The 16,168-nt window shown below is 39.3% G+C and overlaps 1 protein-coding gene across 2 annotated transcripts; it reads left to right on the plus strand.

The window, feature by feature from the left end:
* Positions 1 to 516: 516 nt before the first annotated feature.
* COLCA2 (colorectal cancer associated 2) lies at positions 517 to 9,986 on the plus strand. 2 transcript variants are annotated; one of them, XM_040325385.1, is made up of 3 exons: positions 517 to 1,052; positions 3,014 to 3,249; positions 9,246 to 9,986. In XM_040325385.1, the coding sequence occupies exons 1-3, from the start codon at positions 1,022 to 1,024 to the stop codon at positions 9,579 to 9,581; spliced, it is 603 nt and encodes a 200-aa protein (XP_040181319.1). In that variant the 5' UTR covers positions 517 to 1,021; the 3' UTR covers positions 9,582 to 9,986. The 2 variants fall into 2 exon arrangements, with proteins under 2 accessions (XP_040181319.1, XP_040181320.1); XM_040325386.1 differs by lacking the exon at positions 517 to 1,052 and adding an exon at positions 1,120 to 1,234.
* Positions 9,987 to 16,168: the final 6,182 nt, after the last annotated feature.

A 16,168-nucleotide genomic window follows, 5' to 3' on the forward strand; every position in this document is an offset into this window, starting at 1 on the left:
GCATTTCTTATCATAAACTTTGAAAAATCCTATAAGCGACTCTGTACAAAGCACCTGCCAATGTTTAGCCATAAATCTCATTTTCTAAAGTTAGTATTACATAAGAACATGCAGGTCACAAGCGTTTGATCGTTCAGTTAAAAGACAACCAAGCTGCAGCCACCCCGTTGAATAAATGAACACAAAGGGAAAAAACACATATATTTTTTTTTTTTTTGGAAGTGATCTGCAGTCTATGATATTTGCATTGGGAGCTGCCAAGTAAATGATTAGCGCTTCCTGGTTCATGAATGTGATAGTGAATCCAGCATGTGGTTAGAGGAACAATACCTGAGAGTCAACCCCTCCCTCTCCTCCCATTACACTGATAGTCCCTTTAAACATTAACCTTTTCCACACTGGAACAGCAGGCCAAGCATCACCGGAACGTTGTACTGCACTACACCTCCATACAATTAGGGAACATTATTTGTAATAAACAATATTGTTATTATTATTCCAATGCCATTATTATATTATTACATCATTTGATATATTTAATTATTATATTAATATTCATATTGAATTAATAAATGCATTATAAATATTACATTTAAAATAACCAATGCAGATGACCAGAGACAAAAGGTGGTAAATCGTATGAGTGTAAAAGATGCAAAAGAGCATTAAAAGTAAAAAGTAAGTAAAAAATAAATAAAATCCTCGCTTGAGTGTAAAAATAATCCTTTTTAGGCAATAGACGCTTCATCCCTGTTCTACACTCTGATATTACTGATTGAACGATTACATTGTGATTATTGCTCTTTCTTTCCACATTGACACATTTCTAGCACAGAAGATAACTTTAGATAAATCACATCCTAAGCAACATAAAACGATACAAAAAATACAAATAAAGTTCTCACTTACCTAGTTGGCTGGCTGGATTCTTCAAAAAGATAGACGTGGGCAATTGATATTATTGATTTGTTTAATTTTTAATTTTTTTTTTATATTTTTGCAGGGCTCCCAGGAGAACAAAATGCAGTTTTCTGATTCAGTCCCTCCTCCAGGTTAGTGTTTAAAAAAAAAAAAAAAAAAAAATCACAAAATAATCATGACCTAGTCACAGGGATTTCTTTATACATGGAAGTCTGAAAGCTCACAGCTCAACTTAAGATCCACTCAATAATTATTCCAACCAATCAGATCTAAATGCTAGAAGGAATGCAGATGAGGACAACAGGATAACCATGTAAGGTTTTTTTTTTTTTTTTTGTGTCTGAATGTGACACATTTTGATCTGCTAGTCTAAATAAGAGGTGTTTGGAGGGTTTTTAAACCTCACATCCTTACTTGAATATATGAGCAGAATGTCTTTGTTGAGACACAAAGGAGATCTGATCAAGTTGCCTTTTATGGATTGAATTGTATATTAGGCTCAGTTGTTCTTCTAAAGAATAAACTGGGAGTTTTCTTTTATTAAACAAAATAAAATAAAATAAATCACATGGGGATAATGTCAATTAAAGAACGAAATACGTGAGCTTTAGCCACAAACTAGACTTGTTTTTTTTTTATTTTTATCGATTATAGGTATATAGCTAAATTGTCAGCTGCCATAGTTGTCATAAGCTATGCTTCTGATTCCATCACTCAATTAGAATTTTCTGACTTGTTCAGATGTTTTAACAACACCCTGGAATTGATTTGGTGTAAGCAATACAAGTCATACTAATCGATAATAAACCATTTATGTTATGACCTTTATACTGCAGCATACTCAGCTACCCCCGAGATCAGATCTTCATACATTGCAGCCACTGGCACATCAGCAGATCTTTTACAATGTATTTTCTATAAGGAGGACAATTCAGGTCTTCTCATGTCCCGAAAATGCTACAACTAAGTGAGCTGCCCTGTATACTAACATTGTCACTGTGCTTATTATGCAATCAAACATTTTCCTTCATGCTGGTGAATTTCCATTCAAATAGCATGCTCTGTACTGGTCAGAAGAATACATTTTTATCAATATATAATTACTGCTTGTCTTTTTTTAAACACATCCAATTTGCAAGGTACTATAGCCACAATGGTCCCCAACTAATTCACTTTTATTAATTAATAAAAACTGCTTGTCTTTATTTTAAACACAGCCACGTTGCAAGGTACTACAGCCATAATGGTCCCCAACTAATTCATTTTTTATCAATATATAATTACTGCTTTTTTTTTAAACACATCCACTTTGCAAGGTACTACAGCCATAATGGTCCCCAACTAATACATTTTTATAAATATATAATTCCTGCTTGTCTCTTTTAAACACATCTACTTTGCAAGGTACTACAGCCATAATGGTCCCCAACTAATTCATTTTTATCAATATATAATTACTGCTTGTCTTTATTTTAAACACAGCCACTTTGCAAGGTACTACAGCCATAATGGTCCCCAACTCGTGTGACTTTGAGTTCACCACATGGTGGGTTGGGTTCCAGTAGTAGGACTACACACCTTACAGTTGTCCCTTTACAATGCCTAATTATCACTTCTAATGCCAGAGCTGGCCACATTACAATAAAGGGCATATATATATATATATATATATATATATATATATATATATATATATATATATATATATATATATATATATATATATATATATATATATATATATATATATACAATGTGTAATCTTCAGGTCTATGGACCTCAAGTCGCATCCTGAATCCAATTTTAGTGAAATAGCACCTGCAACCTATCTATAGGACAAAGAACAAGTCCTTATGAAATGTTCCACTGCTTTTAAGCTTTTAGCAAGGGTGTCCCAAAGCAATGATGACATCATAATGAAAACAAAGACTTGTATTATATGGTTAATTTCAGCAATTCTAATGACATGATCAAGCGATGAAACCTTTTGTTGAAAGCAAACAAGATTATGCAAAATAGTCATTTGTTTGACATGCAAATCTTTTTTCATTGTATACATAAAACTAACTAAGGTCTTGTGTCTTAATCCTAGCATGTTATAGTGCATATGCACCTATTGTGCCTGCAACCCAATACCCACAGACCACACCAATGCCCTGCTATGGAGTTCAGGAAAACAGCGCAAGCTTACTGGATCAGCTGACTCTGGACTATTACCATCAACCTAACACCATGGTGGACAGCAGCAGCTCCTGTGACTTCCAGAATGTATTTCCAACTTTCTCACAAGGATCCATCCAGCCATTTCCCATCTTCCATGAGAACATGGTAAAAGTGTTTTTCTGTTATCTGTATTGGTGGTGGTGCAGATATGAGCAGTCAGTCACTAGATGGCCCACTGAGCCTGCATGAGCTTAGTCTACATGATCAATATACAATGTATGCACCAGCTATGGACTCCCTGATCTTGGTGTAAGCACAAGAATGGGTAAAAGCCAGCAAAGAAAAGGCTACTAGGGCAAGTCCTATCAAAACAGCCTAGAACAATAAAAAGCAATGTGAATATGTAAGAGAGCTGTCTGAAAATCTATTGTATCCCCTTTGCTTGTAATTGCTGAGTAATCAGTGGTAGAAAGCCTTTTATTGTTTTATATCTGACATTATAGGAGACTATTTTACAAAGTTAAAAGGTCTTGACATAGCTCTGTTATTGCTCATAATTATTTAAAGTGCCCAAAAAAGGAGTTTAGTTTTGTAATGTGACCTTTATATGGACACTTTTATTAAAGTAGAAGCAAACTCATAAATAAAATGACAGTTTTGAAGAGAACTGTGTGTAAAATAGAACTGAATATTTTTTTTTATTACATTTTTTTTTTATATTAATTGTTTTTGCCTTAATTTTTCTTGTTTTCTCCTTGTGCTATACATCTCCCAGTGTAAACTTTTTTTATGAACTTCCTGTGTAGGTGTTCACTCTCCAGCAGTGGATGAACAACACAGTTCTACTGGAATGCCCACAGCAGAATGGGCCAGCACAGTTACTAAAACTGGAGTGTGCAAAAGCTGGTGTAGCTCTGCATAGAAACCAATCAGCTTCCAGGATTTTTTTTTTTTTTTTTTTTTTGTCAAAGCTTAAAGTGGAGGTTCACCCAAAAATGAACTTTCTGCCATTAGATCCAGCATACTGCTGACATCTGCAGTATGCTGTTTTTTATTGTACTTATCGTTTTATCAGCCGTTGTTATCCGGCTCCGAGCGGGGATTTCTGCGGAGAATAGGCGTTCCTAAGCCAAGTGGATTTAATTGACGGGCTGCTAAAGCGCGTCACGCCTTCCGAAAATACCCGAGGTGACACTCGGGTGTTTACGGCGCCTGCCGTGTTGAGCTGACTGCGCAGGCGCCGTAAACACTCGAGTGTCACTTCGGGTATTTTCAGAAGGCGTAACGCGCTTTAGCAAACCGTCAATCAACTCCGCTTGGTTTAGGAACGCCTATACCCGGAAGGAATCCCCGCTCGAAGCCGGATAACAACGGCTAGTAAAACGATAAGTACAAAAAAAAAAAAAACAGCATACTGCAGATGTCAGCAGTATGCTGGACTAAAGGCAGAAAGTTGATTTTTGGGTGAACCCCCGCTTTAACTGAACAAGCTGAAGTTAGAAGCTGATTGGCTACCATGCACAGCAGCCCCAGATGTTACACACTCCAGTTTTAGTAAATCAGCTCCAGTGTGTTGGTGCAACAACTTGCAGTTAAAGGGGTTGTAAAGATACAATTTCTTTTCCTAAATATCTTCCTTTAGCTTAGTGCAGTCCTCCTTCACTTACCTCATCCTTCGATTTTGCTTTTAAATGTCCTTATTTCTTCTGAGAAATCCTCACTTCCTGTTCTTCTGTCTGTAACTCCACACAGTAATGTGGGGCTTTCTCCCTGGTGTGGAGTGTCCTGCCTTCCCCCTCCCTTGGACTACAGGAAAGTCAGGACGCTTTCTACGTTGCAGATAGAGAAAGGAGCTGTGTGATGGGCGTCCTGACTCTTCTGTGGTCCAAGGGAGGGGGCGAGCACGACACTCCACACCAAGGAGAAAGCCTCGCATTACTGTGTGGAGTTACAGACAGAAGAACAGGAAGTGAGGATTTCTCAGAAGAAATAAGGACATTTAAAACAAAATCGAAGGATGAAGTAAGTGAAGGAGGACTGCACTAAGGTAAAGGAAGTTATTTAGGAAAAAAAAATTGTGTCTTTACAACTCCTTTAAACTCGCATGAGTGAGAAGGAAAAGGTGACAGCTAAACTGCATAAGTGTTGTCACCCTAGGAATGGAAGTGTCTGTAGTTACACCTTCCTGGTATGATTTAAAAAAAATCAGCTCAAGCAAAAAAAGTATTATACTTTAGACATTAAAGGAACACGAGCAACAACATATTTGTTTTAAGTTTGAGTTTAGTTACATTATGGGGGGAGATTAAAAAAAAAGAAAATGGTGCACACAGAATCTGGTGCAGCTGTGCATAGTAACCAATCAGCATCCAGGTTTTATTGGCAAAGCTTATTTGAACAAGCTGAAGTTAGAAGCTGATTGGTTAGGCACGACTGGATCACCAGATTCTGTTTGCAGCAGTTTTGGTAAAAATCCTCCTATATGTTATCTGCTGTATGTCTGATCTTGGCATAAACTACCTTTTTTTTTCTCTACAAACCAATTCAAATAACTACACTCTTCTAATATGCTTATACCAACCTCAGTCCTACTGGTTGCTCTGGATAGCTTTGTTCTGTGAACTGTTAAAAATCATCTCTAAAAATAACTGGTTGGTGTATAGGGAAAAATGATTGCAATGTAAAAATAACACTTACCCCTACCTCCATTCTACTGATGGGCCATCATAAGTCCAGTGTAAAACACATTTCTTGGAGCTCTTGCCATCAGGGCAGAGACAAAGGGTGGGTAAGAGGGGCGGCTGCCCTGGGTGCTATGGTTTACTATAGGGATGGGGGCTCCTTTCTTCTGTTTCAAGGCTGACAGGAGTAGTGACAGCAGCAGTGATTTTGACAAGTGAATGACTGCTGGGAATAGGATTCCCTAAGCCTACACAGTGTGAATGGTGGAGGGAGGGCACAGTTTGGCATCTTTGCCCTGGCCACTGGATGACTTTGTCCCGGTGATCTGCCGATATGGTTCCGGCTAACGAGAAAGTTCCTTTAAGGACTGTGCAGGCGCAATCCTTGCCGACGGAAATCTCCGAACCTCGGCCGGCATCCAGGGCGACGTGGATTTTGAGGAAAGTGGTCAGTCGGCCTCACGTCTTTGCTTCGCTCGGACGGCTCGCTCCGCTCTGCCTCCTGGCTCTTTTTTTAACATCCTCCAATCCCCGGGGATGTTAAAGAATGAGCCTGGATGCCGGCCGAGGTTCGGAGATTTCCGTCGGCAAGGGTTGCGCCTGCGCAGTCCTTAAAGGAACTTTCTTGTTAGGGGAACATTAAGGACAAGTCACCGCCACTGTTTGCCATGATTGGGTGTCCATAGATCTCTTTAGGACTGTCGGGAGAGATGAAGGCCAGCAGGTCCCCCCAAAATGTTTATTTTTATCTGAAAGATTGGAAAGGTTAATCTGAAACTCATTTTGACATGACTTTCCAAATGAGGTTTATTTACTAAACACTAATAGATGGTGCAGTTTGCAAGTGCTGTGGCTCCAGAGCTTAGTAAACGAGGTAAAGTTTCATTTTACAAATAATACCCAATCAAATGCAAGGGAAATATAAAATGAGCATTTTTGCTTGCACATGATTGCATGATTTACTAAGCTCTGGAGCAACTGCACTTGCAGAGTGCACAGTCTATTTGCCTTCAGTAAATCAACCCCATTGTGTAGTTCATGAGCAGAATTGTAGAGTAAGTACTCCCTCTAGTGGTCAGCACAAAAATAAACCATATAGACCATGGGTTCTAAACTGTGGCCATCCAGCTGTTGCAGAGCTACAAGTCACATGAGGCATTGCAAGGCTGACAGTTACTTGACCCTCAAAGGCAGAAGCATGACGAGACTTGTAGTTCCACAACAGCTGGAGGGTCACAGGTTGACCAACCATGATATAGACAGTATATAGTGTCATTTTGGGGAAGATTTGCTAAAACTGGTGCACACAGAATCTGGTGCAGCTGAGCATAGTGACCAATCAGCTTTTTAACTTCAGCTTGTTCAATTAAGCTTTGACAACAAAACCTTGAAGCTGAATGATTACTATGCACAGCTGCACCAGATTCTATGTGCACCAGTTTTAGTAAATATTCCCCTAAAGTCTTAGGTTATGTATGGACTTTCACTGACATATAAGGAGCTGCAAAGCGCTGTCACTGTGGCAGAACTAATGCCATACACTATACGAAAAATGGGACGAAAATTAGGTCGTTCAGACAGTTTGTTCGTTTTTCGAACAGTTAATGGGCACAAAATCGATAATCGTTGGAACGTTTTTGAGATAAAAAAAAACAAAAGAAAAGTTTGGAAATTTTCTGCCGAACGAATGATAAATCGGAAGGTTAATTTGTTTCCTGTCTGAACTGTCTTCACTAGGTATATGTATCGGTATCGGTATTGGTCATTACATGATGGCAATATTATTTGCGCTCACGGCCGAACGTTCGTTTTTCGAAAGTTTGTTCGGACGATTTTTCGTAGAGTGTATGGCCAGCATAAAACTAGATATCGTTTACAAAGACTTAAATGTTTTGAGCCAGAATACTCCCCCTATGGATTTTAATAATTGCAACTGCTTTACTAATATTAGCAATGGTATCTTAGTATTAGGAAAACGATTAGTGCATGGAGCACTGACCTTTTTCCTAATATTAAGATACCATTGCTAATATTATTAAGTATTATTATTATTAGATAATTATAGCTTTAGGATGGCAAGAATTGGAAGAATCACTGAAGCCTCGTACACACGACCGAGGAACTTGACGGGCGAAACACATCGTTTTCCTCGCCGAGTTCCTTGTTAGGCTGTCGAGGAACTCGACAAGCCAATTTTCTCCATTCCCGGAAAATGGAGACATGCTCTCTTTTTGGCTCGACGGGATCCTCGACAGTTTCCTCGTCTAAAAATGTACACATGACCGGTTTCCTCGGCAAAAAGAAATCCCAGCAAGTTTCTTCGTCGTGTGTACAAGGCTTTAGATGAGTCTTTTAGCTTTTGGAAAATATTATCCAATCAAGCTTTGCTTTCTCTCTGCAAAATACAGTTTTGGTATCACTTCTAGTAAAAAATAAATAAATAAAATCTGAATTTAGCACCACATGAAAAATATAGCATAAAATGCCTCTTCAGAACGCAATCATCTACAAAAGGTGCAAATATCAAGTCTTATTTTTTGCCATGTAGGCCATAAAGGGTTGACCAACCTAACTAATCACAAGAGCCTATAAGCTATTAGAATCAGAATAATCTCAAAGTAAATGATACTGTATGCACTCACCCCAAATGTTGTTTCCCTTGTTGTCTGCTCTGTGAATGCATCAATGGTGTTTTAGTCTCCAGGAGGAAATAGTAGACTATACTGCTAGCCATAGATAAGCAATCTTTTATTGGATGCATTTAAAAAACAAATATTTTGGAGTTCCTCGGTTAATCTAGTGTTTTGCATGATAACTAAAGTGATGTAATCACTTTACCTCTTTTATTTGCAAGATTATGTATATGGAGTGATGTAAGCCAGTTGTAGTGCTTGGAATTACTAGCTGTAATACAACTTCAACAGCTCTGGCCTCTAAATGATTGGCATTTTCCATACTGCTGGAAGATTTCTGCAGCCAAAGTAATACTTTTTATCATTTATGATCATGCCTCTATATTTGCTACACTAAAGAAAAGCTTACTCTGTACAAATGCTGCAATCTTTGCTGATTGATTAATATTACTTACCCTGATAGCTATTGAATTTAGGTCCAGCTTTAGTCAAGGTTCCCAGTGTCCATTCTATCACTTTTTGTGTGCTGCCCTATACAACCAGTATTCCCAATTGTGAAATAAGATAGTTGGGCCACTGGGATAAGGTCTGCCTGGGGCAGGGAGGACTGGGTGACAGTTCCTAATGTATCTAATTGGCCTTTACAGTCTCTTTGTTCATTTCTCTAGTATACAAATAACTGTTTGGGGGAGTGCAGGAGAAGGGGTGGAAAAAGAAAACCTTTTATCCAGATATACAAATGGGACTAAACCAGCGGTTTTTAATTGAAAAGGCAATTTTAAGGGAATATGATTAACTTTAAGGTAATTACGTGTATTAAATATATATATCTGTTTCTCTTTTGCAGACACCGCAGTCACCCTCGGAATCGTCAGATAGGTCAAACTCCTTTGAATACTCTCCAAGTTGTCAAGGTGTAGAGTTTATTCCACAGAGTTACAGCTCCCCTTCTCCTCCTGACACCAATAGCTGTGCATACGCTGGAATGGATCAACATGTATACCAGCACCAGGACAATTCCAGCCTCTGTTACTGTACATTTTGCAGCCCCATGGACTATCAAGGATCAGTAAAAGAACAGGATTCTTATTCTTACACTAACATTGACTATATGGGATATTTGACATCTTCTGAGGACATCTTTACAAAGGACCTGAACAGTTATGATATGTGTTACATTTAACAAGTAGTCACATTTTCCAAAGATGAAACAGCGTAACAATTGCCAAATAATGCACTGATTATAATAGAAAGCCATATACTTAAAACAAAACAAACAAACAAAAAAAGATTTTGTTGAGGACTTATGCTTATAATGAGACTTTATGAAAACAGACATATACATTCAAGAAAAACAGTGGATATAATTATATTCCATAAGATCCTATGTTCATTGTAGTATAGAAAAGAAATATATAAAGAATATATAATTGTTCTGAAACAATGCCAAAAGCTAAAACCCAGCCATCATTTTCAATAGTTTTATAATATATGTCAAAGAGCATCTTCAAGGACAGGTGTTTTAGACCCCTTTCACACTGGGGCGATTTGCTGGCGCTATTGCTCTAAAAATAGCGCCTGCAAACCGATCTGAAACAGCGGCTGCTGTTTCTCCAATGTGACTTTCAGAGGGCTTTCACATTGGAGCGGTGTGCTAGCAGGACCACTCCAAAAGTCCTGCTAGCTGCATCTTTGGAGCAGTGAAGGAGTGGTGTGTTTACCGCTCCTCCACCTCTCTTTCCCATTGAAATGGGAATCTGTGGCCATACCCCCGGCAATGCGCCTCTGCAGAGGCGCATTGCCGGCGGTATTAACCCTTTTTCAGCCGCCAGCGGGGGGTAAAACTGCACCACTAGCGGCCGAATAGCGCCACAATTCCAACGGTAAAGTGCAGCTAAAAATAGCGGCGCTTTACTGCCACTGCACCTCCTACCCCAATGAGAAAAGGGGCCTTATTTTTTATGTCATTGTAGCAGCTTTCTCCAGCTGTAAGTATTTGATTACATGATTTTACCTGCAGTAAAACCGAAGAGGCATAGGGCAATCCTTAAAGTGGATGTAAACCATCCATACACCCAGTGAAGTGAACAGCCTCAGATGATACACAGAGATTAACCAAATCTCCCTACATAGGTTTTACATATATATCTGCTGTCCTCACATTTATATACTGTTTAGAAAGTTCAGATCGTGTTAGGAAATGTTCTCTTCCTGTTTAACACAGAGTATCTGGGCATACAGCCAAGCTAGCCAACATTGCTGATTATAGGAAAGGCACAAACCCCCTCTCCACATAGGCAGAGACTTTCAGAGGTGTTTTGTAAAAGGGCCAGCTGCCTGCTAATCTATTTATAGCAACCTCCCTAGACAGAAATTTCAGGCTGCTTTTATCTGATGTGTCTGAGAAATTGTCAGGAGTTATCAGGCTTATAACAGAGGAACGGGTCAGGAGAGAGCTACAGGGCTTAGCTCTTTGAAGAGAGATAACAAAATACTGCAGATATATGTGTCCAGCTCAAATTTCATGAATTGGGTTTACATTCACTTTAACTTCATAAATGAAGACAGTGTATGATCAATAAAATATATACATTTAGGAATTATAATTATGTTTTTAGTTTAACACTAACTTTGTGTAGAGGAGGGTGATAGTTGCTCAGTCCAAGCAAATTGCCCAATAGTATGACAACCTCTTCATTTAAGAGGTGGTAATGATCTCAGGAAATCATCTGGTAATCAGATGCTGATATTGCAGAACATTTTGGCCAAGTGCCTTGCCTGAGCAGAGATAAGACATTGCCTATAAAAGTTTATGGGAAGCTTGCTCTGTATGCATTGGAACACTATACAGTATGAACATGTTGGATGAGATATGCATTTTCGGAAATCTTCTTATCCATGTACATAACTGTTAAGATTACCTTGTTCTTAGAAAACTGACAACCCTGATCAACCTAGAATACTCAGTGCTTGTGAGTGGGCAAGTTAGACCTCTGTGAAGGTTGTGGCTTTCAGAAATGAGGGTGGATACATTGAAAACCACAACATGGTTTATTAGGCCATCCAATTGAGCAACTTGATTGATTAAACAAGTGGCTACTGGATCAAAGGTATTATTAAGGATCAAACAAAACCTGGGCAGCAACTCCCTGGTATCAGGAACTCATAATTAGACGAGAAAAAAAAAAACTGCTAAGGGGAAAATCTGAGAAGTTTACTTTAATACAGACTTCAGTATATACATTTTTAAACACCAGCATAGTATAGTTCAGTATTATCCACTTGAATAATAAATATCTTCCAATTCATTACGCGAACCTGATTTCTGCATAAAGGTGAAGCCTCGTACACACGACCGAGTTTCTCGGCAAAAACCAGCAAGAAATTGGCTGGGATTTTTTTTTTGCCGAGGAACACGGTCGTGTGTACATGCCGAGGAACACGGTCGTGTGTACATTTTTCGATGAGGAAACTGTCGAGGATCCCGTCGAGCCAAAAAGAGAGCATGTCTTCTTTTTCCTCGACGGGAATGAAGAAACTTGCCTTGTCGAGGTTCCTCGGTCGTGTGTACGAGGCTTTAGCCTGGCTGGATTTGGTCATGGTTCTCTGTATTTATTCTTCAAGTGAAGGTTTACCGTTATTACAATCAATCACAGTCAAGCCCTGTACACACGATCGGATATCTGATGGAATCTAATCCAATGGATTTTTTTGTCGGATATCCGATGAAGCTGACTTTCATCAATCTTGCCTACACACCATCAGTCATAAATTCAGACCGTGCCAAAACGCCATGACGTAAAACACTACGACGAGCTGAAAAAAATAAAGTTCAATGCTTTCGAGCATGTGTCGATCTGATTCTGGAGTTCCACACATAGACGATTTGATTTTTCTATTGTTTTTTATCCATAGGAAAAATGTAAAACATGTTCTATTTTTAACACCGATGGAAAAAAGACTGATGGGGCCCACACACGATCGGTTTGTCTGATAAAAACAGTCCATCGGTCTGCTTTCATCTGACAAACCGATCGTGTGTACACGGCTTCACAGTGTTCATATGTATAATGACAACATGGATCTAGCCTACTGCTTTTTCCAAAAAATGATACAAAATATCTATCCACCTACCCATTTGTCAAGCCTAGCTGGACCCAATATAAAAAGAGTATCCCCAGGCTTGCTTTCCTTACAGCACATTTGTAGCATTTTATGGACCAAATTTGTTTATTGATCATGAACATTGACAAATGCAAGTAGTGGTTTTCTGAACTGTGTGGATTAAAAATGGTTATTAAATACACAACTAAATGAAGGTTAGAACATCTCCCAGTAGATAGACGTACATATACAAAACTGCATGCTACAACAATCAAATCGCTGCATAAATTGTGGGTATAAATTAAAAACCCTCAAGCTTTGTATGTTTACATTTCTATACCACTGTAATCAATATAAAAGCATGGGAACAAAATATGTACTTGCCTTGTAGTAAAGCCATGGACTATATACTCCTTTCCCGTGGGAATAAATGTTTCTTAATGCCCATATTTGATATTTATAGCAGAAAATAGACACTACATATATTTTTCTTTTTAAATACAGTCACAGAAATCTATTTTACACTCTCTGAACAGGTTCACACAGTGTATCTGTCAAAGCCAAAGCTTCTCAAACAAAATTCTTTAAATTCCAAGATTGTCACTACTTGAAAGAGTTATTTTTTTTTGATAGAAGGCCATTTCAAGGTGTGGATCTGGCAAAGTTATGAACAAGAGTATATTGCTTGAAACAAGGAAAAGCTGTTTTATATACCTTTGTAAATAAAAACTGATTAACACACTGAAAACTGATCTCTAGGCAGATATAAAACACGAGATATGCTTTAATTAAAAATATATACATCCAAATGTTGTAAATACCTAAGCCCTCATATGTAGGAGTCAGCCTGGGGGAGGGATGGCCAACATGAGGTGCTTATTAGTGCTCTACAACAATGAAGGAGTCAGACCTGTTTATTCTGTCCGGGAAAAGTTATCTGAACGACAAAATAGTTTTTACAGAATACCACTGGCTTTTTTTAGGTATAATAATGTTTAAATACATCTTTAAACTTTGTATGTATCTGTTTGCCTGGAGTTCAGCTGAAAACGAAACCAAATTATTAAACAAATGCATACTTTCTTTTCGGTTAAAATTGAGAACAGTAATCAAATGTTTGTGCCTACAAAACCTGTCTTCCTTTCTTCCCTTTTTTGACTATTTTATACCCGTTGTCTTTTATATGTGATTACCTGTCTCAGTTGTGTTGGTCAAATTTTATGTTGAACAATGAACAAAACTAAAAAAACTGCCATTTTGTAAGAAATATATATATTTTGTAAAATAACCTTCCTTGTGATTTGTTTTCATTATAACTGAGTTTTATTGGATGAGGTATTCTAAGAGGTTATAATGTGGGTGAACTGGAAGGGTGGTGTCCTGTCTACCATGCAATTATTCATGATTAGGAATTTTGGCCTCTCAAAAGTTTTGTGCCTCAGGCCTTGTACACACGACCGAGTTTCTCTGCAAAAACCAGCAAGAAACTTGCTGGGAGATATTTTTGTTGCCGAGGAAACCGGTCGTGTGTACATTTTCGTCGAGGAAACTGTCGAGAAACTCGACGAGCCAAAAAGAGAGCATGTTCTCTATTTCCTTGATGGCAATGGAGAAAATTGGCTTGTCGAGTTCCTCGACAGCCTAACAAGGAACTCGACGAGGAAAACGATGTGTTTCGCCCATCGAGTTCCTTGGCTGTGTGTACGAGGCTTCAGATGACTATGGCACAATGTAAAGGTGTATCTCTTTCAGTTCCTTGACAATAGGAGGTAGAAGGTCACAGTTCTTCTAATGTAAAAGTTAATAATTAAACACAAAGAGAACAAATAGATATTTCTCACTCCAGGGCTTCAAATAAGGGGATACAACCAGTTCTTCTGTAGGGGATCAGGCAGCTTTAAAGCCTAGTATACACGGACTGAATGTTGAGCGACATCGACTATTGGTGTATTCCTCCACTATGCTTCAGCTTGATTCCAACCTGTAACCATTCATTATCAACCTTTAGCTTATTCTTTAATTATACTGCTGCTTAATCCCAACTTGAACCCACTTGTTACAAACCTTTGGCTTATGTACTGACTACACTTCTACTTGATCCCTACCTGCTATATCTACTACTGTACCCTGGCTTGCCTAATTGGTGGGGCAACCCTGAGCAGTTGGTACTAACCTGGTACTAACATGCACCATCAGGAGCTCTGGTGAATACCAGTTAGTGCGAAGATCCCGCACCATGGGTGAGCCCCTGTCATCTGCCTGGGTGACCTGCTTGTGTAATCATTCAGCTGGTCAATAGGAGCCTCACTGCTGCTATAGCTACTAGTCTCTGAGCCTGACCTCTGACCGTGACGTATACATTGACACTAACAGGCAGTTCAAAGCTTAGAAGCAGATGGCACATGCATGCACTGTGTGAGCAAAGCATGATGAGAAATGAAGCCTTGATGTGTGAAGACATGTGACTTTATTTTGATGTAAAATTGTATGCTCTCCCTGATTGGAAGTTTGAGGCAGTGCCATTGAGAGAAAAGAAGCAGTGGGCTACAGAAATGTAAAAACTTAAGTAATCAGGGACATAGCAAGACTTTGAAGGTTTATTGCTACTTTCTTTGAATATGTCCTACATATATTCCATATCTGACCTCTAACTGCTTAACCTTTTAAGTACATACATGTTTTCAAAATCATAGGAAGTTTCTGGCAGAAGATATGTTGTCTACATGTTCTGTGAAAAGACCCATTCTCCCTTCTCATATTTCCAGACCACTCCTAGCATCTCTACATTAAAGACAATTGAGCCAGGAGCAGGAATTACATCATCAGTGGCCTTCAATGGCCATAAAGAGATGTCATAACTCATAAGATGTAAGAAAAGCAGCTAATAGGATGGTAGTGAAGACATTAGAACAGTAAGGATCATGGAGCTGTCAAGGCAAACCCAGAGTTTTCAATTAAACAATGGCCTCTTATATATGATTTATTTGTCCCTCTTTTTGGTAATATAATCAATTCAAAACAAGGTGCCTATGCCCACACACCAAAAGACCTAGGGATGACGCCTAAAGATTATTAGAATTTTGTTAGGTTTATTTGTTGGGTGCAGGGATGGACTGGCCATTGGGACTACAGGGAGATTCCTGGTGGGCCGATGGCTCAGTGGGCCAGCTTCAGTGACAGCGGACCGCCGCTACTCTGTCTCTCCCTTCCCGCAGCGCTCACCTCCTCTCCCTTCCCGCAGTGCTCACCTGGGGGGAACAAAGAAGGAGGGGGAGAACCAGAGGAGCAGGGATGATGACAGAGGAGCATGGGGGAGGGGACAGACAGCTGACTCAACAGCTATGGCCTGGGAGTTTCTCACTTCTGCCTAATCTTGTCCCATAAGGGGGAGCACCGAACGTATTCTTTGCCCCGGGTGAAATAATGTCTAGCTTCCCCACTGGTACTGCCTATAAAAGTACCAGTACCAGCCGTTCTACTCTAATAAAGTAGAACGGCTAGTGAAGGGGGAGAGGGGGCTTGGGTGGCCGGGCAGGGGGGAGTTGTCCAGTAGCCATGGGAGAGACCTGTCAAAGTGGGCCAGTCTGGATGAAGTCCAGGGCCAAATTTTTGTCCCAGTCCAGCCCTGGTTGGGTGTGTGTGTTTTCACTTATAGGGAAGGGTGTA

The sequence above is a fragment of the Rana temporaria genome, chromosome 10 (genome assembly GCF_905171775.1).
Source record: "Rana temporaria chromosome 10, aRanTem1.1, whole genome shotgun sequence".
NCBI classification, from domain to species: domain Eukaryota; kingdom Metazoa; phylum Chordata; class Amphibia; order Anura; family Ranidae; genus Rana; species Rana temporaria.

Bases quoted from the DNA above. Each gene is read 5' to 3' on its own strand.
- COLCA2 (XM_040325385.1), top strand. From the start codon at position 1,022: ATGCAGTTTTCTGATTCAGTCCCTCCTCCAG. The intron at 1,053-3,013 runs GTTAGTGTTTAA...TCTTAATCCTAG, and splicing joins TGATTCAGTCCCTCCTCCAG to CATGTTATAGTGCATATGCA. The intron at 3,250-9,245 runs GTAAAAGTGTTT...TCTCTTTTGCAG, and splicing joins CCATCTTCCATGAGAACATG to ACACCGCAGTCACCCTCGGA.